This window comes from Nanorana parkeri, unplaced genomic scaffold (assembly GCF_000935625.1).
Source record: "Nanorana parkeri isolate BGI_ZX_2015 unplaced genomic scaffold, ASM93562v1 scaffold1342, whole genome shotgun sequence".
NCBI lineage: Eukaryota > Metazoa > Chordata > Amphibia > Anura > Dicroglossidae > Nanorana > Nanorana parkeri.
In genome coordinates, this window is record NW_017307610.1 from 284112 (window position 1) to 311875 (window position 27764).

Consider the following 27764-nt stretch of genomic DNA (forward strand, 5'->3'; position numbering starts at 1 on the left):
GCGGGGGTGGGGCTAATGATGTATGTTATCAAAAATGTTTTAATACTTTACTAACAAGATATCAACCATTTGCATATACCAGATTAGTAACTCTGGCAACATCACCTTCCTGTGAATTGTGGATATCAGAATTCCCTTATGCACACGCAGAATAAGTAATCATTCAATTGTAGCAGGTTTTTCTGCATAGTAAAATGGACTTCTGACACCTCTGTGCATGATATGGTCCCAGAGCTTCATTGGAGATGGCACCCATGGCCTTCAGGGTCTGTAATGTTATCCATATTGTAGTCTATGAACCGTGAGCTTACCGCAGCTTGTCCCTTTTTTCGGAATGAAATGGAAAATTGTTGAAGCCAAAATTGTTCTGCCTGTACTGCCCTATAAATGCATTGTTGGTAAAGTACATTGATGTTCTACAAGTCTCTTCTGGAGATTTCTTCTGTATGATCTTTTTGGACTAGGGGAAGAAACTAGAGCATAATGCCAATGAAGGAAACTCACAATTGCTCCATGCTGATTGTGGTCATGCTGGGAATGGAACCATGGACCCCAGTGTTTAGCTAACACACTGCACCCTTGATCCCCTTTGCTTACCTACTCTTAAGATCTTTTTCACATCATGTATCCTAAATACCAGCCGACAGTGGGACCTATTTTCAAAGGATATAGAGCAGTGATGGAGGATTTGCCTCTAGCAACAAACTTTTGGTTTGTTAACATACCATTTAAAAACATTTTGTTATCTGTGCAGTAAGCGCAATAAATATCTGTTGATCTAGCCAGAAATGTTGTGAAACTTCCTGTGCTCCATCGTAAGATGGAGGAAAAAACTGGACAGACATGGGTGTCACAACGGTGACATCTGTTCCAAACTGCTCCAATCAACAGAGGATCCATGCAGGGAACCCCTTCTGATGGGGCCAATTGAAAGAGGCCTTAGGACTATAGAGCACCTCCCCCCCATGTTATGGAGAAATGTTCCTTAGTCATGTCATGCTTCCTGTCCTAGGTTGACAACACTGTTTCTCAATAGATACAGTACAGTAAGTGAGCATTGTCACCCTAGGACAGGAAGTCTTACTGGCAGGATCACCAGGTGAAAATGAGGGGAAACTATCTTGAAAACAGGATGGGTGAGCTGCATTATTTTACATTTTTGTGCTTCGGTTAACATACACTTTAATTTTGCTTTAGTTTACTGTTGCAGATGTACCTGATCTTTAAACTCATAAGTCTCACTGTTAGGTGGGTCTGAATACCTTTAACCCCATCATCTCTTTCCTTAGTGTTCATTAACGACTCTCAGTTGAATTTCCTTTTTTTGTTATTTTTTCTATAAAGACGCTCATTTAGTTTTCTAAATCTTTGTTCAAGTAGTTATGTCTACAGTAGATGTGTTTCTTCCTGAAGACGACATTTCAGCAGAGAATGTAATGTGGTGGGGCATTCTCCTTGTTTACTGGCACAAGTCAAGCAGCAGTTTAATGATAGATGAAACTCCCTGTAATTAGGAACTTAAACCGAAGTGACTGCAGCATCGGATTCTAAGGGGATTGCCTTAGAAATACATTGTACAGTGTGTCCGTAACCCTGTGTACAAACACTTAGAAAGAAGTAGTTCTTTCAGGATCATTGCTAGAATCCCCAAGCCATCACTACTCTGGTTTGTTTATGAGAACAGGAGCAAGATATGTAATGAGGAATTGTGTGCGGGAGATATGCCATCTCTGCACTTGACGTTGAAACAGGTTGGCATGCCGTGGGTAATATTGACTTTGACAAGTGTCAGGATGTTTGGATAATAATAGCACACTGAATGGGAATGAGTCAATTATACATAATTTATCATGTTTTCAATGTTTGCAGGGAACTGGTTTATTTTGTATGTGGATTTAATGTTTCTACTGGTAAAGGTAGAACTGTAATGGGCTGATTCAGTAAAGCTGGACATACACTGCTCAAATTTTGTCTGTGGCCCTCGTGGCACCTCTCTTTTCCACAAAAGTTGATATTTTTTCCAGTTCGACTTTTGTCAATGGAGCCAGCAGAAAATTCTCAGACAGTACTGCAGCCAGTCAACTGCAGTCACTGTCTGACGGCAGCGCACACACCGACAATAGCCCAGCAGGGCATATTCCCCCCATCCACACTGTTTAGAATGGACGGGGGAATCAGGTATTTTTTTCTCATTCAGCACAGTGTACGGCAAGCTTAAAGCAGTAATGCACAGCAGCCAACCAGACTTCAGTTTACAGCGGAACTCTTGTCAAAGATAACAAGATCAAAATAATAAGAGAGAACAACAAAAGCTTGTGTTTCAATATTCAGCTTCAGGACTTGTTCACACCATGTCTGGACTAGAAAGTTTTTTGTCTGCACCTGAAAAGCAATCCAAGTGTATTCCTATGGTATTTCTGGGCTCTGTTCACACCAATGCAGTCCGTTCCGGTGCAGGGGGGACCAAAATGCTGCATGCACTATTTTTTCTACTCTGGAATGCACTAAAACACATATAAAGGCATACAAAAAATGCATGCAGACGCTCTGGAGTACACCTGAAATCCCATTTTAAGCTGGAATAGAAAGCACCGGAACGTATAAAAAACGCACTGCACCGCATTTACAGATCTGGTCCGAACATGGCGTGAACAAGCCCTTAGTCCACAGATTTCCCCTGCAGTACTTTTTTTCTTTCTTCCGCTTCATGTTTATCTGATGGCTGTTCAGCCTACTTCCTCTAAGCCCAGGTTGTCCAAGACCAGGGGTAGGCAAACTCCAGGCCTCTAGCTGTGGTGCAACTATAAATCCTGTTAGGCATTGCAAGATTCTGACAGACATGAGGCAGATGCGTGATGGGATTTGGAGTTTCACCACAGCTGAAGGGCCAGAGGTTGCCTTCCCCTTCCCTAGAGCCACCTTAGCCTGTCACTTGGCAGTGAAAGGAGATACAGCACAGTGATGAGCTCATCTCTCTGTTGCTCTCCTCCTATCATCGTGTTATCAGCAAATGTTCTGATTGGCCCCTCGCTCTGCTACTTCTGTTCACACTCCCACCCTGCTGTACAGAGACTTCAAGAAGCTGATACCTCTGGTCTGGTCAAATTCAGATCCTTACACTGGTCGTAAGTAAAAAAGAACAAACACATGTAAAGATATATTGATGGCTACAGAGCTGCATTCATTTGTTTATTTTACATCTGCCTAGTTCTGCTTCAGGACATGATTTCTGACCTATTATTATGGCTTGCTGTGCTTGCAAAGTAGAATTTTCCTCTGCTTTATGGAATAAGCCTGTGAGTGTTATAATAATAATAGGCTTAGTTTTCTTAGTAGGATCACAATCATAGCTCATCCTCTGTCAGGTCCCTTTGTATCATTTGCTGGTTCTTACATATGATTCCATTGTCTGGAGGCGGTTACAGTCTCCCATTATGCCTGCAGCATCAAGAGCCTATTGTGGACAGGTTAATCATACAGCCGTTGGTGAGTGAGGGGAGGGACTCGATGTTCATCTTTCTGCACTACTTTTGTCTTTCCCTGTGTAAATACACCGATCTGCCATAACCTTATGACCATTGATAGGTGAAGTGTATAACATTGATTATCTTGTTACAATGGCACCTGGAAGTGGGTGGGGTATATTAGGCAGCAAGTGAACATTTTGTCCCTGAGGGTGGTGTGTTGGAAGCAGAAAAAATGGGCAAGTGTAAGGATTTTAGCAACTTTGCCAAGGGCTGAATTGTGATGGCTAAACGACTTGGTCAGAGCAACTCCAAAATTGCAGCTCTTAACCAGTGTACCGTCAACATGGTCAAGGCAGACAAGGTTCATTGATGCATGTGGGGAGTGAAGGCTGGCCCGTGTAGTCCGATCCAATAGAAGAGCTACTGTAACTAAAATTGCTGTAAAAGTTAATGCTGGTTCTGATAGGTGTCTGAACACACAGTACATTGCAGTTTGTTGTTTATGGGGCTGTGTAGCCACAGACCAATCAGGGTGCCCATGGTGACCTCTGAACACCGCCAAATGCACCTAAAATGGGTGCATGAGCATCAGAACTGGATCGTGGAACAAAGGAAGAAGGTGGCCAGGTCTGATGAATCACATTTTCTTTGGCATCAAGTGGGTGGCTGGGTGTGTGTGTTTCACTTACCTGGGGTAAAGATGGCACCAGGATTCACTATGGGAAGAAGGCAAGCCAGTGGAGTCAGTGTGATGCTTTGGTCAATGCTCTGCTGGAAAACTTTGGGTCCTGCCATTCATATGGATGTTACTTTGACACGTACCACCTACCTTTTTGTTGACCAAGTACACCCCTTCATGGAAATGGTATTCTGCTGCTGGCTACCCGGGGCTCCACTGTTCCCTGTGCGTGCCTGGAACTGGCATGGGAAGTTTTTCCACCTCGACTGGAGGGAGGTCAGCACATTTGCAAAGGCTGATCTCCCCTCCGATCAATGAAAGTGGAAGCGATGTGTTCTATAGTCACATCATATACTATCATCTTATAACATCAGCATTGTAAAAGGTAAACACAATATAGTTATTTTTGATAATGCAATCAAAGCTCACTTGGAAGTAGTGACTACTGCATTCTGTCTGCCATCACTTTTAACAACTTCCTGTGTGCTTTGTATCTGTTTCCCTGCTGCTTGATGTGATGCAATCTTGATTTCTCAAGCCTACATAGCCCATCATGCATTGCTTCCAGCAAGCAATGATAATGTTACATTGATCAGATGTTGCGTTGTAGTTCAGAAGGCAGGCTCTCTGAGAGTTGTGACACAAGGAAGTGCGTATTCACAGGGCTAAGTGAAATTGTGTCAGTGCATTTTAGGAAATACTAGCTATGGGCATCATAAGTAAGTATGTTTACAAACCTACTAGAGCGATATGGTTATCAAGAGTGGGATAGAACTTCTAGAAATTCAATATAGAAATACATATGTATTCTTAGTTTTTGACCATGAGTACCCTTTAATAGTCACTGTTAAAGATCAACAGATATACAAGATGAAAATGTTCTTTTGTTAGATGTGTTGAAAACACAAGCATGGACTGGTGGACATCTGCTGTTGGGGGGCACTGTCACATCTTTTGGAGGTTCAGGCCTGGTTCTCTCTCCTAATATGTAGATCAGTAGATTAATCTAATGCCACTTAATGCCCCGGAGTGCTTTTCTCCAAATGTTCTTTCCTGTAGAGTGTGTAGAGCCCCGAGTAATAGTAATATGATGGATGAGTGTGCAGCTTCTGTCTGCGTGTTGGGTCTAATTGTAGACTGATGAGCACTTAGCCAAGTGATACATTTATAATGACAACAAGAAAGCATTGTATCTTCTTACTGCTTCCACTGGAGGAAATGCATCAAATATGGTAATGGCTGATATAAATCACCTTCTTGGGTAAAATAATATTTCACAAAGATAATCCTTTCACTCATCTAGAATAATTACCGTGGTCTGCAGTAGCTTTGGAAACAATTCATAAGGGAAATAACTTTAATGTTGCTCCCCAGCCACGAGGATATTGAAGTACTTCTTGTGAGGAACTCTGTTAAGATGCGTTCTCCTGGAAACTTGGAAGAGCCAGAACATACTGGAATGCGCCAAAGTATTGGTCATGCCATTGCTCCAGCTATGGCCGTAGGGCAGTGGGGGGGTCAAACACTGGCCTTCCACTTGTGGTGAAACTACAAATCCTTTTATGCATCTGTCTCCAGGAGTCATGCCTGTGGTTGTGAGAATCTTGCAATACCTCATGGGATTTGTAGTTCCACAGCCGCTGGAAGGGGGTCAGACTATACACAGTATGTAATTGATCATTTGAGTACTGTAAAGGGCTAAATTATAAACCGTTCACCCAGCATACAGCTGAGCCAATGATTTTCACTGTGCATTACTATCACTAGATGGATATAAGGAGCATAGGCATTTGCCATTCTCTTCAGCTCCATCTATTGGCAGTAATGCACTGAAAACATTGCTCACTTACTGATGCACTGGATGAACGCAGTATGAAACAAGCCATTAAGTGTCGCAATATTATTTCTATATTTTAGTATCTGATGCGTACTTATTTGTTGAAACAAAGTAGAACACTTTATTGTCTGAATGGATTTGTAAGTCTGTTCAGCCAGGCTTGTGATTTACTCATCGGGACCACACTGCAGTCACTTTCCACTTATAGCCCTGGCTTCTTTATCTCTGTCTGCTGAGTCAGCAAGAAATAGTATAGTGATCCATGAAATAGTAAAGTGATCATCTTGACTATGCAGTGTAGCTGAGGTGTAAACAAGTGATTACAAACCCTTTGAAATGCAAAGTCCAGTAACATGTATGTATTTCAACTGTGAATTTAAAGCAGAATTCCATGAAATTTTGTTTATTAACTCTTGTAGTGGGGCTACCTCCGCACTGCAAGGGTTAACTGCTCCTTTGTGTCTAGGTGTTAAAATAAATATATATTCACCTGAAGCTCCGAGCTGGCCAGCTGTCACTGCGCTCCTTCCAGCCTGTCCCCTACTGCACAGCACATTGGAATGTTCCTCAGCATCCTCATCCATGTCTATGCACAGTGTATAAACGTGACGATTTACTTGGCCTTAGACCACTGCAGAGTCCGGAGAGAGACATTCCAGGGACCAGTCTTAGAAGAAGCTGATATACAAAGATATACAAAAGTATATCCTTTTTTTAAGTTAATACTTGCAGTGCGGGGGTAGCCCTACTGCAAGGGTTAATAAAAAAAAGTGGAGGAGGCCGGTGCCCCAGTGGTGGTGGCGGAGGATACCAGGGCTCAGAAGTGTGCGGCTCGGGGCTGACAGGTAAGAGGAGTGGAGGGAAAGGGATCCCGACCAGCCATCCTGAGACCCTGCAAAGCCCACCATAGAGAGTCAATGGCGGGTTCTGCAGGGTCACCCTCAGGTGGCCTGTGCGAGGCCCATGGTGGGCTGTGTGGGGGGTCAGGTGGGCTGTGCAGGGTCTCTCGTATGTGCAGGGTCTCAGGTGGGCTCTGCAGGGTCACTCTCTCAGGCTCTGCAGGGTCACTCTCGGGTGGGCTGTGCAGGGTCTCTGGTATGTGCAGGGTTTTAGGTGGGCTCTGCAGGATCTCAGGTGGCCGTTGCGGGGTCTTAGGTGGGCGCTGGTGGGCTCTGCAGCAGGGTCCCTTTCAGGTGGGCTCTCCAGGGTCACTCTCGGGTGGGCTGTGCAGGGTCTCTGCTATGTGCTGCGTTTCCAGTGGGTCAAGCAGGATCGCAGGTGGACGCTGCGGCGTCTCGGGTGGGAGCTGTGCTGGGTCTATGGTGGGCTCTGCAGCTGTGAGCGCCAGATTGATCTGTTCTTTGGCTCTGACGTCAGAGCCAGCAGAGCTGAAGAGAAGGAGATGGGGCAGGGTCTCAGGTGGGCTATGTGTGGGGTCTCAGGTGGGCTGTGCGGGGTCTATGGTGGGCTCTGCTGCAGGGTCACTCTCAGATGGGCTCTCTAGGGTCACTCTCAGATGGGCTCTCTAGGGTCACTCTCAGATGGGCTCTCTAGGGTCACTCTCAGATGGGCTCTCTAGGGTCACTCTCAGGTGGGCTCTCTAGGGTCACTCTCAGATGGGCTCTCTAGCGGCACTCTCAGGTGTGCTCTCTACGTCAGACTAGGGTCACTCTCAGATGGGCTCTCTAGGGTCACTCTCAGATGGGCTCTCTAGGGTCACTCTCAGATGGGCTCTCTAGGGTCACTCTCAGATGGGCTCTCTAGGGTCACTCTCAGATGGGCTCTCTAGGGTCACTCTCAGATGGGCTCTCTAGGGTCACTCTCAGATGGGCTCTCTAGGGTCACTCTCAGATGGGCTCTCTAGGGTCACTCTCGGATGGGCTCTCTAGGGTCACTCTCGGGTGAGCTCTCCAGGGTCACTCTTAGGTGGGCTCTGCAGCAGTGAGCTGCAGATTGATGTGTTCTTCAGCTCTGACGTCAGAGCCAGCAGGGGCGGAGCTGAACATAAGGAGATGGTGCAGGCACAGGAACATGTTCTGGAGGTAGGTACTTTATATTGTTGTCATTGGCCTGTGTAGTTTAGTTTAATTGAATGATAGTTGTTTAGATAGTAATGGTTATTCTATCTTTCCCAGCAAATGTTTTACAGTTGGTGATTACATTGATAAATCTTTTTGTTAATTTATGTCTTTACGTGCCCTGTCATGCTTATATCATGATTCTAGTTTTGTTATGGAATTCATATTTGTTCTTTGAAAATTGTTTATAAAAATATTGAAACAGAAAAATACCGAATTATGACCACCAGATTGACGAGAATAGGAAATATACACTTATTTTCTGTGCTCCTCAGCTCCATCTAGTGGCCATAATACAGAATTTTCTTTATTACATTCGACATGCAACTTATTCCTTCTTCTTGGTGTGTTTAATGTAGTGTATGCATCTGCTTCCTGTGCAGTTTAGTCTGATCTGATGTGTATTAGGATAGTGGCACATTGGGGGTTTTTTATTTAAACTTTGGCTGCCCAGGCTAATTAATCAAGCCTACATTTCCTGAGCTGGTTCTGTGCTGAACTTTAATTACTGTTATATAGTTTTTCAGAGGCACTTACTGTCTCTATATAACTGGCAGTTAAAGATAAATAGTTATTAATTTGACAGCTGCTACAAGCAGATCTTTCCCCTTTTTAAAAATGCTGTTGACAGTGTTTTTGTTATTTTGTAGCTTGGTTATTATTACTCGTTGATTGCACTTAAAGAAGAACTCCAGGATTTATTCAAATTTACCTTTGCAGTGCGTCTACCCCCGCACTGCAAGCGTTAACTGCTCATTTTGGTCTAGAGCAGGGGTGGGCAACTCCAAACCTTCAACTGTTGTGGGACTACAAGTCCCATGAGGCATTGCAAGACTGACAGTAACAGGCATGACTGCCGGAGGCAGAGGTATGTTGGGATATGTAGTTAACGCACAGCTGGATTGTTGGAGTTGCCCACCCCTGGTCTAGAGGTTGGATAAAAGAAGATATACTCACCTGATCCTGTGTCCCGTCTGGCTGCTGGACCGGTTCCTGCAGCCTCTTCTACCCCAGGCTCTGGCAGTCTAAGGACCCGTGACATCATCATCTCTTATGCAGGTCCATTCACCTGAGAACTCCAAGGGACATACCACAGCCGGAGTAAATCAGGTGAGTATATCTTCTTTATTTTCCTCCCTAGACCAAAATGAGTGGTTAACCCTTGTAGTGCGAGGATATGCAGGACAATACAATTTTTCATAGAAAAGCAAGCGGCGGAGTCTCAGTTTTGCTTTACATTTCTTTCAGTTACACTTTTTTATTAAAAAAAATGCGTGATAGGTTAATGTCATTGCACCTTTAAAGCAGAACTCTGAGGAAATGTTTTTTTTATTAACCCTTGCAGTATGGCTACCCCCACACTGCAAGGGCTAAGTGCTTGTTTTGGTCTAGAGAGGAAAATAACAGTTATACTCAAGTGATCCTCAGAGCCGACTGTGACAGCACTCCCTCCGGCCTGTCTTCTCCTCCGCACCAGTGATGGTATATCCCTCGGCGTCCTCACGTCCTGTACACTGTGTATAGAACATGATGACTCGCGGACCGCAGAGGGGGAGACACAGGCTCCAGGGACCAGTCTAAGAGCAAGCTGGCTCTGAAGATCTGTTGAGTATAAGTTAATTTTCCTACCTAGACCAAAATGAGCACTTAACCCTTGCAGTGCTGGGGTAGCCCCACTGCAGGGGTTAATAAAAACAAATGTGCCCGCAGTACTTCTTTAACATGAGATGCCTTATCACTGATGCCATGATGGTCTGAAACGCGTGCCACTTTAGCCCCCATTCACACATTTTCAGGCGATTTGGAAGCATTTTTGTGTTTTGTTTTTTTTTGTTTAACACATATTTTTCAGGCATTTCCGGAGTTGAGCGTTTAATTTTAGCCAATTTCAAACAAAACATACATGGAAGCGCACAACTGTAATGTGGTCAGGTCTCTCACTTACTGACTTTGTGGAAGATGGTGTGCATAGACTCTTCAAAAAACCGGGAGAGGAGCCCCGTGTGACGTGTTCAACAGAAAAAATACATAGAAGAGCGCAACTACCTGAGAAAATGATTAGATGCTGAGCATCCAAGTGTGAGTGGCTGATTGGTTGAGATAGAAATAGTTGGTATATAACTTACGGTTGTGATGTCATGGATGGGCACATACACTCCCTGCAGTCCCGTGTGGTCAGCGATATTGATCTGTATGTTACCGGGCAGGAAGATCTAAATTATCTAGGATATCCCCAGGCCGCGTCCTCGGCTGGCCGGGCCGAGCCGCGGCAACTGAGCAGTGTGTTGCCGTGTGGTGTGCGGCGCGAACGCTGGAAGGTCCAGTGAGCGGTATCGGTCAGTGCTCGTGAGTCCGAGGGAGATATGTTTAGGTTGTGAGGCACCCCTGTGGGATCAGTTTGCGGCTACGCGTTAATTTTAGCCAATTGAAAGCTAGATACCAGAAGGAGAAGACTGTTGAAATGACATGCATTGTACGCATTTTTCGGAGTCTCCTATTGAAGTCTACAGGGCCAAAACTTCACGTTTCGGCGATCAGACGCCTGTTTTGCTGAAAGAGTGAAAGAGCTTGTCTGAAAGAGTGCAAGGATTGTATCGGATATTTACCTGCTTCTCCTCTGTGTACTGCACATGATGTCATTCCTAGTGTCACAGAATGTATGTCTGTTTTATCCCAGGTCTTGTTCTCGTCTCCCGCTCCCTTCGAGGGACATATTCTGCCACTGTATGAATTGAGGGATGTCACCGCTCCACAACCTCTGTGTTGTGATTATATAGTGTGAGAAGCTTCTGTATGCGTTATCAAGCTGCATTTTATTTACTTTGCTGCTATATCGCCTGCGGAGGCAGCAGAATTGTTTTGCACGCATGAGATTTTTTTTTTTTGCTGAAAATATTTATAGCTCGAGGGCGTCTTTCAGACATTCAGAAGGATTGAGCCTGACAGCTGGCCACTCAGCCAAGAAATGTAGCTGTCATCTTCTGCCATTGCTTTCACTCACATGACTGGCCAGTAAACAAATGTCTGTTGCTCTCTATAGTGACGGATTGAATGTGCAGTGTGTCACACCGGAACTTACATATGTAGCAGAAAATCCAATCATATGGGGGCTGCTAATGTCCTATTGCAGTGCCATTTTATTATGCATTATCCATATTTTATTATAAATGTTGCCCAGCTTTGTATTGTGCGGAAACATTTATTTTATGTATTGTATATACGGTACTAGGATTAGGCAACCTTGGCACTCCAGCTGTGGTGAAACTGCAAATTCCATCATGCCTCTGGGAGTCATGCCTTTGGCTGTCAAAGTCTGGCAGTGCCTCATGGGACAATACAACAGCTGAAGTGCCAAGGTTGCCTACCCCTGGTGTATACTGATGTAAGCCTGAAACTAATATACAATGCATTGAAGAGATGCCTGCGTACTCTGATATAGAGTTGGGAGAGAAAGCATTGCTTCATATGGCGTGGTAGATTATAAAAACAAGACCAAGCAGTTTTTTAATTTCTTGTAATGTAATATAGTCATAAGTAACATAGTAAATCTAGATTACAAACAAATAATTATGGTTTCTACTTGGGGACTGGCATGGAACTTCACCACACCCTTGAAAGTCAGCTTCTCAGCTTTTCCAAACGGCAAATTCCAGATACAGATGAGGCACTGGATGAAGTGAAATCGGGGGAGACTTTATTCCAGGAAGTGCCTCGCTGTGTTTTGTGCTACTGCCCTTAGTCCCAAGACTAAGTATAGTAGCGCGAATTGCCATCTGTAATCCAAAAAATGAAAGAGGCAAGCCAGGGACAGTTAGGCTGGGGAGGAAAGACTAGTTAATGTTGGATGTCTTACAGCTAGGAAATGAGGCAAGCTTTATCTGACTTTTTGCAACTGCTAATGCACATTGTGATATGCTCACAGTGTGCAGTGAGATCCGGGTAAGCACTTTTATTGCAGGAGAGGAGCCGGTACAATTCTGCAAGACTGAAGGAAATGACTGGAGTTCAGCTTTATTAGTAGGGAAGGGCTAGACACTTCTTTTTTTTATTGCTATAGGTGTCCCCATTGTAGAGATTTATCTCCTACTCATGACAATTGTTAGTTTCTATCCTGTTGGCAAGTGATCAGGACAGGAGGTCAGGGGAAATATCCACAACGGAGACACATACAGCAATAAATCTGTCTGACAGATATTCTAACCCTTCCCCAAACGCAACATTTTTGAATTTGAGATTTAAAAAAGGATAATTCATGTTATGGGAACCTCTCAAGCCCCTTTGTGTATTAGTAACAATCTGTTCTGTTTCCTATGCCGTGCCCGCGCCAGAGAACGGTAGAGCTGGAGCTGCTTGCTCTGCCTCCCTTTGAGAGCAAGCGAGAGGAGGAATGCTGTCAACCCTGCATTTGCTGGGGTTACCGTCTGGCATATAGGCAGGAAAAGAAGCTTTCCATGCTTGTATGCAGGTCCTGCCCATGTTGGGTGTTCACTGCACAAGCAGAGAGATGAATGTGAACTGTCTGCCAGGTTCCGATACGCAAAGTCCAACCTTGCAGGGAACTGTAGCAGTTTTCTCTTGTATATTGAAAACTGCTGCAATCCCTATACTAAATAGGTGTGGAAAATTGCCATAACCCCTATACTGCATAGGTGCGGTAAACTGCAACAATCCCCATACTAAATAGGTTTGGTAAACTGCAGAGATCCCTATACTAATTAGGTGTGGAATACTGCCACGATCCCTATACTACCGGTAAATAGTAGTGATGCACCGAAATTGAATTTTTAGAAATGAAACCGAAAATAAAACATTTGTCAGGCCAAAACTGAAAATTATTTTTTTTTCCCCCAACCTTTTTAAAATTTGTAAAATTATTTTTTATTTTTATTTACATTTTTATTTACTTTACTGTCGGAGCTCTGGGGAAATACCAGCAATCTAAACAGACCCCTTATATTTTGCTTTTATAATAGAAAAAGAGAATGAGGACACAGAGTCCTCAATCTCTTTTTCTGCAGCCCCTGTTATGAATGAACAGGAAGCCTCTATACTGAGTGCTCCTGTCCATTCATAAACTGTGGAGATAGTATCTGATACTGTCCACAATCCTGAATGAACAGGAAGTGATGTAGAGCACTTCCTGTTCATTCATAACTGGGGATGCAGCATACTACCATATTAGTTATTTAAAAACACACAGCAATCAGCTGACAGCTAAGGAGCTTGTAAGTCGCTCTCTATCCCGACTCCTCCATCTGTCATAGGAGGCTGAACGGGGCAGAGCGGGAGGAGAGCCCAGCCTCCAGTGACAGTTGTCTCTGCCCCACTTGGCAACCTGAGCCGTCTCCTCCCTGCTTGGCCTCCTGAAAGCTTCTTTCCTCCTTGATGTGCACCGGTCTGTGTCCCCTCGAATCCCCGCTGCCTCTGCCAACACGGGCTGGGGAGAGCAGTGGGCATCGGAGGACAAACAGAGTGGCGTCCAGCCAGGAGGAGAGAAGCCAGGGATGCACTGTATTTTCAGTGAATCCTTAATAAATAGGAGTTTAAAACTGCCGTGATCCCTGTACTAAATAGGTGCGGAGCCCACACCGGTTTCTGTTTCACTCTGCTGTAGAAGCTGGTGCAGGTGAAGCATATAGACCTGAAACAGGTGGCCTCAGTATCCTAAAGCTTTAACCTCCCCCTCCCCCATATTCAATCACAGATATGTCATACCTTTTAGTTTAAAGATGCAATGATTACATTTGGGTTTGTACCTTTTTCAGACAGCATTCTGCTTTTGATGGTTAATTAAATCTATCCATGGCACATAGTCCAATTCAGTCCTGTAGTGAACTCCCCCTCCCTAATAAACAGAAGGAATAGAAGATACTGTGGGGAATTGATTTGTGAATTGTATGCGTTTGGGTGTTTTTTAAAAGGATTCTGAATGCATTAGACTTCTCCTGGATTTTTGTAGTGAGGGGAAAAAAACTAAATTGCCCCAAAAAATGCACTGCAAAGCATTACATATGTGTGTAAATGTGTATGTAGAAAAGCACACTGAACACGGGGAGTGTAGTGTGAACAAGCCCTCAATCAGAGATACTGCTGAAACATTGCAGGTTCACGACTGATATTTGTCCTTGTAAGAGTTCAGGAGGGTTGATTAACATAGCCGGGCAACTATATCAAACAAGTACATCTTTAAGTACATAGCATTTTATTGTATTTGTTTCATGCTCACAAGCCTTCTGACAAAACACATCACTAAGTTAAGGTAAAAAGCAGCGTAGTTATCCTTTGTTGTAAACAAAAGGCCTGTGAATTCAAAATGTTAAATATTAATATCTGGCCTTTTAAACTTGATTATTAGAGAAAATATATGTGTGCTATGTGTTCACCAGAGCAATATACAAATAAAGTACTTACACAATATTTACAAAGCATCATAAGCCGTTTGATGTAGACTACATTTTGGTTTTTATACGGGTACACTTAAGTCTTATTTTGGGTAGGAAGAGAGTATGTAAATTTGAATTCCTTTAATGGGTAATGTCCTCCATTTCTGATGGCTTTTATTCCTTGCAGTTAGTCTGGGTAGTGTGTTACTGGATGGCTCAAGAAAATGAAATTGAATTTATTGCCATTGCTCGTTTGGGCTTCATTTGAAGAATCTCCGTGCTGCAGTGTAAAGCTGGTCTAAGCTGGAACCTCTTCCATAGTCTAGTCTGGATATTAAGTGTGTGTGTGTAATATATTAGGGATGCACCAATACCATTTTTTCAAGACCAAGTACAAGTACTTTCCCTCAGGTACTCGCTGATACCAATTACTGATGACTTTTTCTTAAAGGGACATGTGACATTTTTTATAAAACAATACAAAGTAATGATTTTAGAGCTGTTTCTTTATAATTATGAAGAACTGTAACTCAAACTGATAAATTATTATTTAGCAATGGAGAATGGCAACCAGCAATAAAGGACTACCGATCCCACCAATCCATGATTATACAGCAATCACACAGGGCTGCATGTGGGTCTTTCCAGGGCCCTGTGGGCAGGTGATGGGCTGAACTGAATGAACAGGTGGGTGCCAGCCTAAATGGGCAGGTGCCGTGGCTGTATGTGTGGTGTGGGGCTGTCCTGAGCTATGCTGGCGCCGGGAACAAGGAGGAGGAGATTGGGGCCAGACAGTTGACTAAGGACCCCAGCAGGCTGCCTGAGGTCCCTAGAAGCATGGGAACTCAGGCGGCTGATCTGGTTTAAAAATGTAAAGGACCATATCGGTCTTTAGTATCGGGGCATTTACGAGTACTCATGAAAATGCTTTGTATTGGAACATCCCTTATGTATACGTGTATATTAGGGATGCATCAATACAATTTTTTTGGTATCAAGTACGAGTGCCGATTTTATTTTTTCCAGTACTCGCCAATACCGAGTACTGGTGCCCTGTACCCAGATTATCAGGAATTCGTGGCAGATCATGACCTCTCGCCCGGCTTCCTGATTGCCTATGAAGCCGGTGTTCTTTTGTGTTTAGGGGGCTGTTTTTAGAGGCTGCCCGGCTTCCTGATCATGTGGGCGAGTACTCGGTATCGGCACTGATATTGATACTAGTATCGGTGCATCCCTAGCGTGTGTATGATATATATATATATATATAATCTCTATCCATTTTTTTGGGGATCGAGTAGGGAAAGGTTAAACCCAATGCCAGTTCTGTGTACAATTGTGCAAATTTCCTTTCACTTCCTGTAGCAGAGACATAGCAGGATGTTAGAGGAAGTCTTTAAATTATGCATTCATTCATCTTGGGTAGTTGTCCTCGAAACAGGTGTCCCCATGGAAGAGTTTTTTTGGGTTTTTTTAGAGCTATACCTAAAAAACAGAGTGCATTGGCCTCATGAAGTATGTTTAATCCATTTTTTATAAAAGATTAAGAGTGTATAATATACACAGACATGATTACATCTTGGACAATCTGGCTGTTTTCTTCCAGTCTTCCATGTCTATGAGTAGAATCAGACATGCATTCTTGAAGACATTAACAATTAGTTGGGTTTCATTTTTGGCTAGTTTCTATTGTTCCTCTGATCTAAGGTCAGTGTGACGGGTGTTTAGTCACAATCTCTCCTCCATAAACCTTAGCATGCATGTGCTGTGTGTGTTAATGCAACGAATGTTGGCTGAATTCTGGAACTGTTGGCCATACTGCGACATCTATAGCTAGTTATCCTTTTTAAATAACATGTATCATACCCACAATGTCAGTTGGATTTTTGCTAATTTCCTTTCCTAAGAATAGCCTTTGGTTCTTTATTTAGATATCTATTGTGTTTATGGAAGCAGCTGGTGAACATTGGTCTTCTACAGGGACTATTGTCTGTGTACTCCATCAAAAGACCTTTAAATAAAGTAGTACATTTTGTTCTTTTCAAAATACTTCTCTGCTGGGAATTTCATGGTGTTGAAGAATTTTGGATTGTTGGGCACATAAAGGATCTACAGTTTTAAAGATGCAAATGAGTTTGTTACTATTTAATGAATTAATCCTTATAAGTAGGGCTGCAACTAATGATTATTTTATAATCGATTAGTTGGCCGATTTATTTTTTTCAATTAATCGGATAAAAAAATGAAATAAATACCATCCTTAATTTTAAAATAAAATACACAAATGCAGTGTTGCAAACAAAGTTTACTTCAGAATAAAACTGCATGCACAATTTTTTTGCAATTGCACTGCACTGGAATGCACAGCATTGTGGTACCACGCGGGCAATCACACTGTGGGTGGAAGGCGCGTTTGGGGTGCCATTTTTAAATAAATGGCACTGCAACGCACTTTTCGCAGCAGAATTCATCAGGCCGAAAATAACTTTTTTTCACACCTTTTTACCACATCCTTCTTTTTTTTTTTATTGTATTGTAAGCACCTGGCACTTGAATAGCTTCAGCCGAGGAATGGCAGCTGCCAGTGGGAAGATTCCGCAGACAGCAGCTGAATGTAAATACAGCAGGTAGTGGGCTGGTGCAATATCCAGCCTGCTATTGCCCATTCAAATTACAATAGCACGATGGCTATTGCACCCGCCCACTGCTTGCTGTGCCCTCCTCACAGCATGGAAGAGAGACCAAGGGGATGCAAACAACTAATAGATAATGAGAATAGTTGACAAATATTCTCATAATTGATTAGTTGGTTGCAGCACTACTTATAAGTGTTCTACTGTAGGTGAATTTTAAGGTGGAAGAGACAGTTGATAACTCTTATGGGCTATAATGATACAGGTTGATATATTTCTTTTTTAGGTCCAGGAGGAGTGTCTGTAAATCATTGAATTTAATTTTTAAGTTCTTCTGATCCTATAAGCTCGTGTATAAAGCCCATGCTTGAACTGAGACTTGTGTTACTGTTTTTGTCATTTTTGTGTAAAAATGTGTCAAGCCAAAAATATTTTCTACTTTTCAGTAGAGTGGGGAAGGATTGGAACTCCTGTTGAGTTTATTGTTCAAGACTCTATTAAAGAACACCTTGTATTCATTAAAAAATACAAGGTGTTCTCTGATGTTCTCTGATTATCAGTGTTGCTGCGTGAGCGACTCCCTGTGTTCAGTGTGCAGAGGGGAAAGCAACTGGAGTAGCACCTGGAAAATGACAGGCCACTACAGTGATTTTCAGCATCCCCAGAGGACTTCTGTATATCAGATATGGATGATTACATTCAGCCAAGCTGGACCAATGTAAGATTGCAAAAAAGATAATTCCTGGAGTTCTGCTTTAGCAATCTGGGATGAACAGTGGAAGCTAATAAATGTAAATGTGGGATGATCTGACTGAGTTGTTCTTCATAGTAATTTGTTTTCCATTACTTTAGTTGCACGGGAATGTATAAAATCACATCTCAGTCTAGATCTTGTAATTGTACTGTTCTGTGACCACAGAAGTAGTAAAATAATGATTTTGCAATCTGCATGGCAATCCTCCTCACTTCAATGAAGCAACAGAACTACTCATTTTCGTCTCTTCTACATAATTACAAATATTCTTTTCTCATGTTCCATACCCTTCAATTGAACTCAGCACTTTCCTAACATTGGAGTGGCATTACTGGTTAGGAATAAGTAGAGTTCATATCGTGAAAGATTTTATTTTTCTGTGCACATTGTAAATGGGCATTGCTACCATTAAATACACACATTTTCTATTATCTAAACCTTTAGGGAACTTTACATTATCCTATACTAAATTACGATGAAACAAACTCTAGGACTCTCTTTCTTTGGGTAGAATTTAATGGGACATGTTAAATTGCACCTAATTAAACTAGAAATTGCTTAATATTAAATGCTACACTTTGGGTGATCCTAGACATATCTGAGGAAGCTTCAATGGATCATTTCGCCTCCAACAGGAGTTGTAACTGGTCCATTTACCATCAGTCTGCCTGAAGCTTTTAGACTATTCAGCAGACAATAATAAAAGTTGCGTCTATGACAGCAGGGACCATATTTCCTGTATTAATAGAAACCAACATTGACTTTTAGGACTGCCAGATTTCTTACAGCTGATACATTAATCTTCTGAACTCCTGTGGCAATCTTACATGCTTAGGGCAGTATACTATTCCTCCAAAAAGAGTCTGTATTGTGCAACAACTAGACCTTCTAGCATGTGCAGTATATAATCATCAATTGTGGATCCCCACAATTAAAGTGGCATGAACCACTACATGTTACATTACTATTTTTACTTAAGATGACATTAAGACCAAAAGCAAGTGGCTAATAATCCATTTCTTAATGACTGAATCAATCATTAAAGAATAGGCTAATGATCTAATGTTCAGATCAAGCAGTACCAGAAATTAGATTGTAACCATAATTGCCTGCCTTTCCCCAGCCTGAACACGCTCTACACATGCAAACAGATTACTAACAATTAAATAGGTGAAGAGGGCATGTTGGGTTCTCAGTATGCAGATGTATGGGCACTTTGTTTTACACTGCTCTAGACACAGCTTTTGGTGTTAACTAGCAGGAGATGGTATGCTGCCAGTCTTCGTTTGACCTGCTGGCTGTATGTGAACCTTCCAGAGTTGATTTGCAGTCTGTTTTTGAGAGGCAAGGGAAAATATCTGCTCTTGCTAAAGTGTGCTCATTCTCCGTAAGAAGGGGTCAGGAGGAGGAATAATTTACAGGAGTATGTATGTAGCAGTTTATATAACATAAGGGGGGATTTATAAAATGTACCTCGTATAGTGTAGCACATTATAAATGCCCTTATTCTTACTATATATGCTCTTTACTATATTTACTACTGTATTCTTTATGCTGTTTTAGAGATTATGTATATATTTCTGCATATAGTTGAACATGAAAGTTCAATTTGTAAGTCTGATTTCTAAAAATAATACATTTTGTTTTTTTTCTTTCATAGTTGACTTCAGACCTCATGCCAGTATGGATACTGCACATCACATGCTTCTGTTTGGGTGTGGGTCACCCTCTTCTACTGAAGAATATTGGTATGTTTGTCACCATGTTACACTGTCTTCTTTAACATGTTTAATGTAAAAAAAAAAAACAACAACAGAATAAAGAGCAATCATATAATACAATGCAGGTATATTAAAGACAAGTTTCCACAGCATGATGTACAAAACAGGAAAACCTCAACTGTTTACAGTCAGTGGTTTATACACAGACATGGTTACTTCACAGAGCACAGCATCAAAAATATATTATGCAAGTACAGTTTAACACTATGAAATAGACCCAGCCAGGGAATAGCCTTTAGATAAAGACAAAAATGGGAAAAAGTAGCAAATCTAAGCAATGCTATTGGTTGTTGGGTACAAGAATATGGGTGAAGGCATAGATGTTCGATCAAAGACTAAGGACTAAACCAATATGGTTTAATAAAACTGTAAAACAACACGTCAAGGACGAGAGAGTGAAAGCAACACGTTAAAAAGAGAAGAGGAAGGAAGGATGTAAAGAGAAGACAAAAAGTGAAAGAGAGTAAAAACTAGTCTGAAAAGAACAGTATGGCCTACTTCCCTAGGTGTGTCACCCACTGAAATGTGTGACAAGAGCAGTTACAGAATTGGAGTCCTCTGGGGACATAATCTTTTTTTGTAGTCAAGGACAATACCATAGGTCAGGCCACAAAATTTCCCCTCGCAATTGGTGAGTGAAAATTGCGTGGGGGCGAGTGGAATCCCATCGAGGTGCGCCGCCGCTGGGACCAGGGATGGGACACTACCACCGTGGCAATTGCTCGCTTCTGTTCTCTCTTCTCATCGGCCGCTGCAGCTACAGAGCGGCCGAGAAGGAGAAGAGAGAACAGAAGCGAACGATCGCCGCAGCGGTAGTGTCCCATCCCTGGTCCCGCCGGCGGCGCACCTCGATGACATTCAGTTCAGCTGTCTTCTGCAGCTTCCTCCGCCCACCTCAGCTGCCAGGCTGGGAGGAAGACTGCAGAAACAGTGAGACCGGCCAGCCAGAAAGTTGTGCAGCAGAGGGAAAAGAGGATACATGGAGGATCTCTGCACCGCCCCACAACACCACCACCAGGAGAGAGAAAAGGGCACCTGAATACCAGCTAAGTGCACTGTAAGTCCCCTTTCTTTCTTCCTTACACTGTGCGTCACTGTAACCTCTGCGCTGTGCGTTACATTACTGAACTCTCCACTGTGCATTACATTACTGACCTCTGCGCTGTGTGTCACTATGACTTCTGCACTGTGCATTACATTACTGACCTCTGTACTACTGACTTCTGTACTGTGGGTCACACCGCTGACCTGGCGGAGTTAAGGCCGGGGCAGGGTAGGGGTTAGGTGGGGCAACTGGTGGCGAGTAACTTTAAGGCCTGGCTAGTAGCTCAAGACTTGAAATTGTGAGCCCTGCCATAGGGGATCCTCCTGAGCCAGCGTGACTAATATATTTGTTGTGTGCTGTTACTGGAAAGACGCTGTAGTATAGAACAAAGAGCAGGGTCCAGTTTCAGGTCTAACACCAGACCTGTTAAATTTCCTTTCTGTCATCTATAGTTTAGAGTTTCAATTTGTAACCGTTTTATAATATATAAATTATAGTCCCATTTTTGCTTGGACCAAGGCATAGAGTATATAGTTACATAGTATTTGAGGTTGAATAAAGACACAGGTGCATCAAGTTCAACTTATTGTGTGTAAGGCTTGAAGAAGGATGTTTGTTCCATTGCAGAACAAAAAGGGCAGCCAAGAGTTTAGATGCATATGGCCAGTGTGATATCTACAAGCTTCCTTAAACAAACAAAACAAATTAAATGGGGCTTTTAAGGTGTCATACCCGGAGAAAATGGGACACAGAAAAATACAAAATATTAACATCACTAGTAACAAATACAATCTTTGCTAATTTTATTTTATTTTTTTTAAATACTGCCTATATAAACATATAAAAATTCAGCTAAAAACATATTCAAATCTCCGTTCCCATTGATCATATAATTGGGAACTCGTCTCCTGGCAAGGAGGCCTTGTTCGGGGAGAGTGGAGGATGCAGGTCAATGGCATGGCTGTGAGGAATTGGCAAGAAACATTTATTGAGCCTGTGAGCAATATATATATGTAATTTATGGATGGCTATTGGATGTCTCTAACCTGATCGTTCCTGCATAAATTCCACTCTCTCTGCCTCCTTCGTAATGGGGGATATCTTTCCCGGATATGTGGACTCACTCACCACCAAATCCTCTAAAAAATGGCTTCCACTGATCTTCCTGAAGAAGCTTTGGCGAAATGCGTAGAGAGCTGGACCCACTGCACATTAATACATGATTTAAAGACGAACATTTTCACTAAGAAATATGTTGTAATTATATTTATAAAGAATTTGACAAAGAAGTTTGTTAGATGGATAATATTATATACAATGTGCCTGTGAGCTCTAAGGGGGTGATTTGACAGGGGATGAGTTCCCAACTATATGATCAATGGGAACTGAGATTGGAATATGTGTTTAGCAGAATTTTCATATGTTTAATATAGGTGCTATTTTCAATAAAAATTAGCAAAAATTGTATGTTACTAGTGATGTTGATGTATTTTGTTGTGTCTTATTTTCTCCAGGTATGACACCTTAAAGCCCCATTTAATTTTTTTGATTAACTATATATAGGGGTGCTGTGTCTTAGTTTCTTTGGTGGCTCATAATATTTAATCTACAAGCTTCCTGTGGTGGCATCAAGACGTGTGCAGATTGGCCATTGAATTTAGGAAATGCCTTTTCTGGAAATATGTTATCAGAATAACTGTTTGTTTTTTTTTCCAGGTCTTTCAAATATTTTTTCTAAGTAAGAGTGTTGGGCCCACTGAGCAATCAGAACAGTAGAATGCTTTACAGAAAATTTTGATTAGCCACCCTTGTGTTTCACATACTCCTGGTACAATGCATAACCAGCATGGTGACACCACTTTCCCTGTTTTTGTTGCGGAATACATTGATATCACTTCCTTGCCCCTGTCTGTTGATTGGGTCAATGAAGGAGAATTGCTGTATTGTGTAATTGGTGTAGTCTCCCTACTGTGAGGATATTCCCATGCTATAATAGAGTCTTATTTTCTGAGTGCTACTGTGCAGGACATTGCAAGAAGCTTATATTAAGACCATGTCAGGTACTTATGCCAGCCATGTTTAAAATACATCTAATTACCTTTTTTCATTAGCACCTCACTGCATTAACTAGGTTTATTGTCTGCCTGGATTTAGGCTTTAAGCCACATATATACTGTATTTGCAAGTCAGAACAGAATGGGAAATGTTGAGTATTTGACATTTATTTATTTTTTAAAGTTACTAATGCGCCATTAAGATCAGGTATGAAATTTTATTGCAGAGGCCTCTGCAAGTGGCCTTTGCATTTCATAGGAGGCTAAACCTGCACATACAGAAGGATCTAGTAAATAAAAAGCTGGTTTGATGAAGATCCTTGCTTCATCAACCAGGTTTATGCATGTATCAGTTGGAACAATAATGGTTTGTGGATTTAATCTTCGTGTTTTCCCAGCCCTTATAAATTCACAAAAGTCATTCTTAAGCTGGAATTGGAGTGTCATTGAGAGTGTATTCATAACATACAGTAAATAACATGGGGTAGCAATATTTACTGCGAGATTTAGGCATCTCTTTTAGAGGAGTTGTACTTTATAAAATAGTGCCACTCCTGGCCTTAGCTAATGATGTAGAACAGAGGCGGCTCTTTCATTAGGCAAATTAGGTGGTCGCCTTAGGCCTCGCGCTCCCGAGGGCCTCGCGGCCGCCTAGTTTGCCCTATTAGAACGGCACCCAGGTAGCGTTGTGAGCTCTCAGCCCTGTCGCTGTCAAACTGAGACTCTCAGGTTGACAGTGACAGGGCTGAAAAAAACTCACCTGTTTCCTCGATCGTCGCGCGGACCATCGGCTCGGTCTTCTGGACGGAGCTCCGCCCACCAGCCAATGAATGAACAGGGCTGAAAAAAACTCACCTGTTTCCTCGATCGTCGCGCGGACCATCGGCTCGGTCTTCTGGACGGAGCTCCGCCCACCAGCCAATGTGAAGAGGCCTTGCTCCTGGGAGGGAGGAGTTTAACTTCAGAAGCCGACGGAGACATCGTCCTGCCAGCTCCCGCCTGCAAGAAGACACGGCCAGCACAGCACATTAATGGAGAGGCAGCCTGGAGAGCCCTGTGGAAAGCAGGTGAGAGCCCTAGTTTAACCAGGGTTCTGTGGGATCTCCCCAGGGCCCTGTGGGGTCTAACAAGGCTGGTTAGACACCCACAGAGCCCTAGTGAGACCCCACAAGGGCATGTTACCTGGTGAGACCCCTGGTGAAATTCTACAGAGCCCTGGTTTAACCAGGGCTCTGAGGGGTCTAACCAGGCTGGTGAGACCCCACATAGCCATGGTGAGACACCTTGGAGGCCTGGTGAGACCCTACGGCGCCCTGGTGCTGGCGAGACCCCATGGAGCTCTGGTGAGACCCTACAGAGCCTTGGTTTAACCAGGGCTCTGTGGGGTCTCATCGGGGCTGTGAGGGGTCTCACCAGGACTCTGTGGGTCTACCAAGGCTGGTTAGAACCCACAGCGCCCTGGTGAGACCCCACAGAGCCCTGCTACACTGGTGAGGCCCCCTCAGAGCCCTGGTGAGACCCCACAGAGCCCTGGTTTAACCAGGGCCCTGAGGGGTCTAACCAGGCTGGTGAGACCGCACATAGCCATGCTGAGATCCCACAGAGCCCTGGTGAGACCCTAAGGAGCCCTGGTGCTGGTGAGACCCCATCTCGCCCTGGTGAGATCAGAAACTGTGGGGTCTCACCAGCGCTCTGAGGGTTCTTACCAGGGTGGTAAGACCCCACATAGCCCACACGAGCCCCTATGGAGCCTAGGCAAGATCCTGTGGTGAGACCCTGCGGAGCTCTGGTTTAATCAGTGCTCTGTGGGGTCTAACCAGGCTGGGGAGACCCCACATAGCCCTGGTGCTGGTGAGACCCTACAGGTTTAACCAGGGCTCTTTGGTGTCTCACCAGAGCTCTGTGGGGTCTCCCCGGGACTCTGTCGGTCTAACAAGGTTGGGTAGACCCCACAGAGCCTTGGTGAGGCTCCACGGAGCCCTGATGCCCTGGTGAGACCCCAGAGAGTTTTACAGAGCCCTGGTGCTGGTGAGCACCTACAGAGCCCTGGCGAGACCCTGCTGAGCCCTGGTTTTAGCAGTTCTTCTTGGGGTCTCACTAGGGCTCTTTGGGGTCTCACCAGGGCTCTGTGGGGTCTCACCAGGCTGGTGAGACCCTACAGAGCCCTGGTGCTGGTGAGACCCTACCGAGCCATGATTTAACCAGGCCTCTGTGGGGTCTCACCAGGGCACTTTGGGGTTTCACCAGCGCTGTTTAAACCCCACAGAGCCCTGTTGGGACCCTACAAAGCCCTGGTGAGACCCTATAGAGCCCTGGTAGGGCTCTTTGGGATTTCACCAGGGCTCTTTGGGATCTTACCAGGGCTCTGTGTGGTCTAACCAAGCTGGCGAGACCCTACAGAGCTCCTGGTTAAACCAGGTAAGACCCCATAGAACCATAGTTTATCCAGGGCTCTTTAGGGGTCTCACCAGGGCTCTGTGGGGTCGCACCAGACTGGTGAGACCCCACATAGCCCTGGTGAGACACCACAGGCCTGAGTGGGGCCTCATGTTTAGGTTTCGCCTAAGGCCTCGCAAACTCTAGAGCCGCCTCTGATGTAGACCTAATGCTGTACACTAAAGCAGGTTTGAAGGAGGCTTTCTTCTTTGTAAAAGTTTCCGGAAGAATGACATGGTTGTAGATAAATTATATGGAGCATTCTTTGTGTTTAGTGGAAAGGGTCTGTATCTTTTTAGATATGCAAACGCTTTCCCAAAAACTTTCCAAGGGTTGATAACTTCAAGTGCGTATTTAGGTTCTGTTATAAATACATACAGTGCAAAACAGTACGCTTAAATGCTTTGATCATTAGATTCTTTCATGGTTTTATAAACCATATGTAGCTTCAGCTTTTTAAGGTCTGGTCACACACAATGTATGTTGGAACGTTTACCCAGGATAGTGGGCCCCTGTCATGTGCTATTATGTGGATAGCATTGTTTACAGTATATTTCCACTTTCGCAGCCAAACTGGGATAACCAGTATTTTATATTTGTCACATGTTCCCATTCACATAGCATAAGCAAAAAAAAAATGCTTCTTGCAGTTTAATTTGCTGTTACTTGGGTTAGGGTTTTAAGGGTTACAATTTCTTCTTGCTTCTATTTCTTTGAAATGTTAGGATGGGCTGTGAGGGGTGTGAGGTGGCTTGCCCATTGTATGTTACTGAAGCTTATCAGATAAACACAATCCTCAAATTTCAGTCCCAACACTTTCTATTGGGACCGATCACTGTGAAAGGGCTAAGAAAAATCTGGAATTGGCATTCATGCCGCATTTAACAAAACATCTCAAACGTAAGATGTTTTTATTGAAGTTATTTTTCAGTATGCTGTGTGAATAGGAACACATATACATGTAGAGGGGTCTTCCTAAAATTGACTGCAAAAGTGGAAATACTCTTTACGCAGAGGATGTACGCCTTCATGCATCCCTAGTAGCTAATCTCTCCAAAATATTAGCCATATAATTCCATGCCATACTGTCAAAAGCCTTTTCTGTTTCTGAAGATGAGCATGGCCTTGACATGGTCTCAATGGACCCTGTGTTGAATGTTATTGTTTTTAATGTCTACATATTGTTCTGGATCCTATTTGATCACCATATACTGATCATTACTGGAGAAGCTGAAACTCTTTTGCATGGGTTGTGGCACATAGCTGGATAACTGCTGTTAACAGTGAAACTGGTTAGGAACTGACACAATATTGTGCCCTTCATTAGGAATACCATACTCTGTGCCCCAAGGGCATGTAAGAGTAGTTGCCTTTACATCAAAATAAATCAGGTGCATAGTCATGTTCTGCCTGTGCTATGTCTAGTAAGCTTGGCCAGGACACCTGATCCAATCACTTGATGTCACGAGCACCTGACCCTTTCGGAAGGCCAGACATTGCCACTGCAAATAGAATGGCTTTACTGAAGTACAGCAAGTCATGTAAAGTCTGGTGGTATTCAGCTAGCCAAAATACCACTAAATGTTGCCTTACAGTTATAGGGAACCAGTAATTTTTCTGCCTGTTTATCTCTCCTCCCTAGCAGCACGTACTCACCTGCTTTTTACTCTCTCGCTGCTTTGTTCAGCCATTAAAGGAGAACTATGGGGTTAAGGCTTTTCCCCATAGTTCTCCTTAGGGTAACGGGAGGACACAAACTAGCATCCTCTCGTCACCCTAGGCTCAGTATACCGCAAGCTATTAACAGACAAATCCTTGTGTCAAACTCCATCTTGGCCAACCTCTAGGCACCAGCACTGTCATGTCATGGATATTTTACACCCAGTAGTGAACAGAGTCGGGGGAGTAAAAAGATGGGGCGTATGTACTGCTGGGGGGTGGGCAGAGGCAGAGTTGCCAGGCAAAGAGACAGGTTCCCTTCAAGCTGGCTTTTGGTTATTTCTTTTTTAAAGATAGTTGGAGATGTGTAGATATTTAGTAAAGAGAATGGTCATCCTGACCCAAAAATGAATTTCAAACCGCAATGAAAAGGACCGTAATTGGGGAAGTTCCTTTTAAACAAGGCGATTTGTGCAAATTATTGTATCATTCGAGAAACCATTGTACGGTCTTTAGAAGTTATGTCTAGGAAATTCAAGAAGTCCCACAACTCTTCTCTTCTCGTAAGACTCCTTCTATTACAAGGCTCCATTTGCTTATTTATTTTTTCCACTGTACTGCATTAGAAAAAAAAAGCGCATGCACTTTTTTGGTTTGTTAGGCAGCTCATATAAACCAATAGACTGCCTTAACTCACTAGTGCATGTTAATGTTCATGCATTATCGTATGAATAAAAATAATCCTACTGCACTATTGTTTCACTGCACTGTCCTTTTTTCATAATTTTCACTGTCCGCTTTGTTTATCAAAGTGTCCTAACAAAGAACTGCTCTCATACTCTGTAACATCCAGTCAGATTCTCCCTTTAATTCTTTCACACTACACTAAGATGTTGAAAGGAAGAATTATGTGGTTTGCATAGGAAGCGCTATAGTTCTTTTTCCAGAGGCTGCAGAAAAT

At 43.2% G+C, this 27764-nt stretch overlaps 1 protein-coding gene across 6 annotated transcripts in view; it reads left to right on the plus strand.

Moving 5' to 3' along the window:
• Positions 1-27764, plus strand: part of PAM (peptidylglycine alpha-amidating monooxygenase) — a 161815-nt gene that overhangs the window by 38593 nt on the left and 95458 nt on the right. For all 6 annotated transcript variants that reach the window (XM_018569485.1, XM_018569488.1, XM_018569487.1 and 3 more), the window contains exon 5: positions 19489-19576. In XM_018569485.1, coding sequence (XP_018424987.1) covers positions 19489-19576 — 88 coding nt within the window. The remainder of the gene's footprint in view (positions 1-19488; positions 19577-27764) is intronic.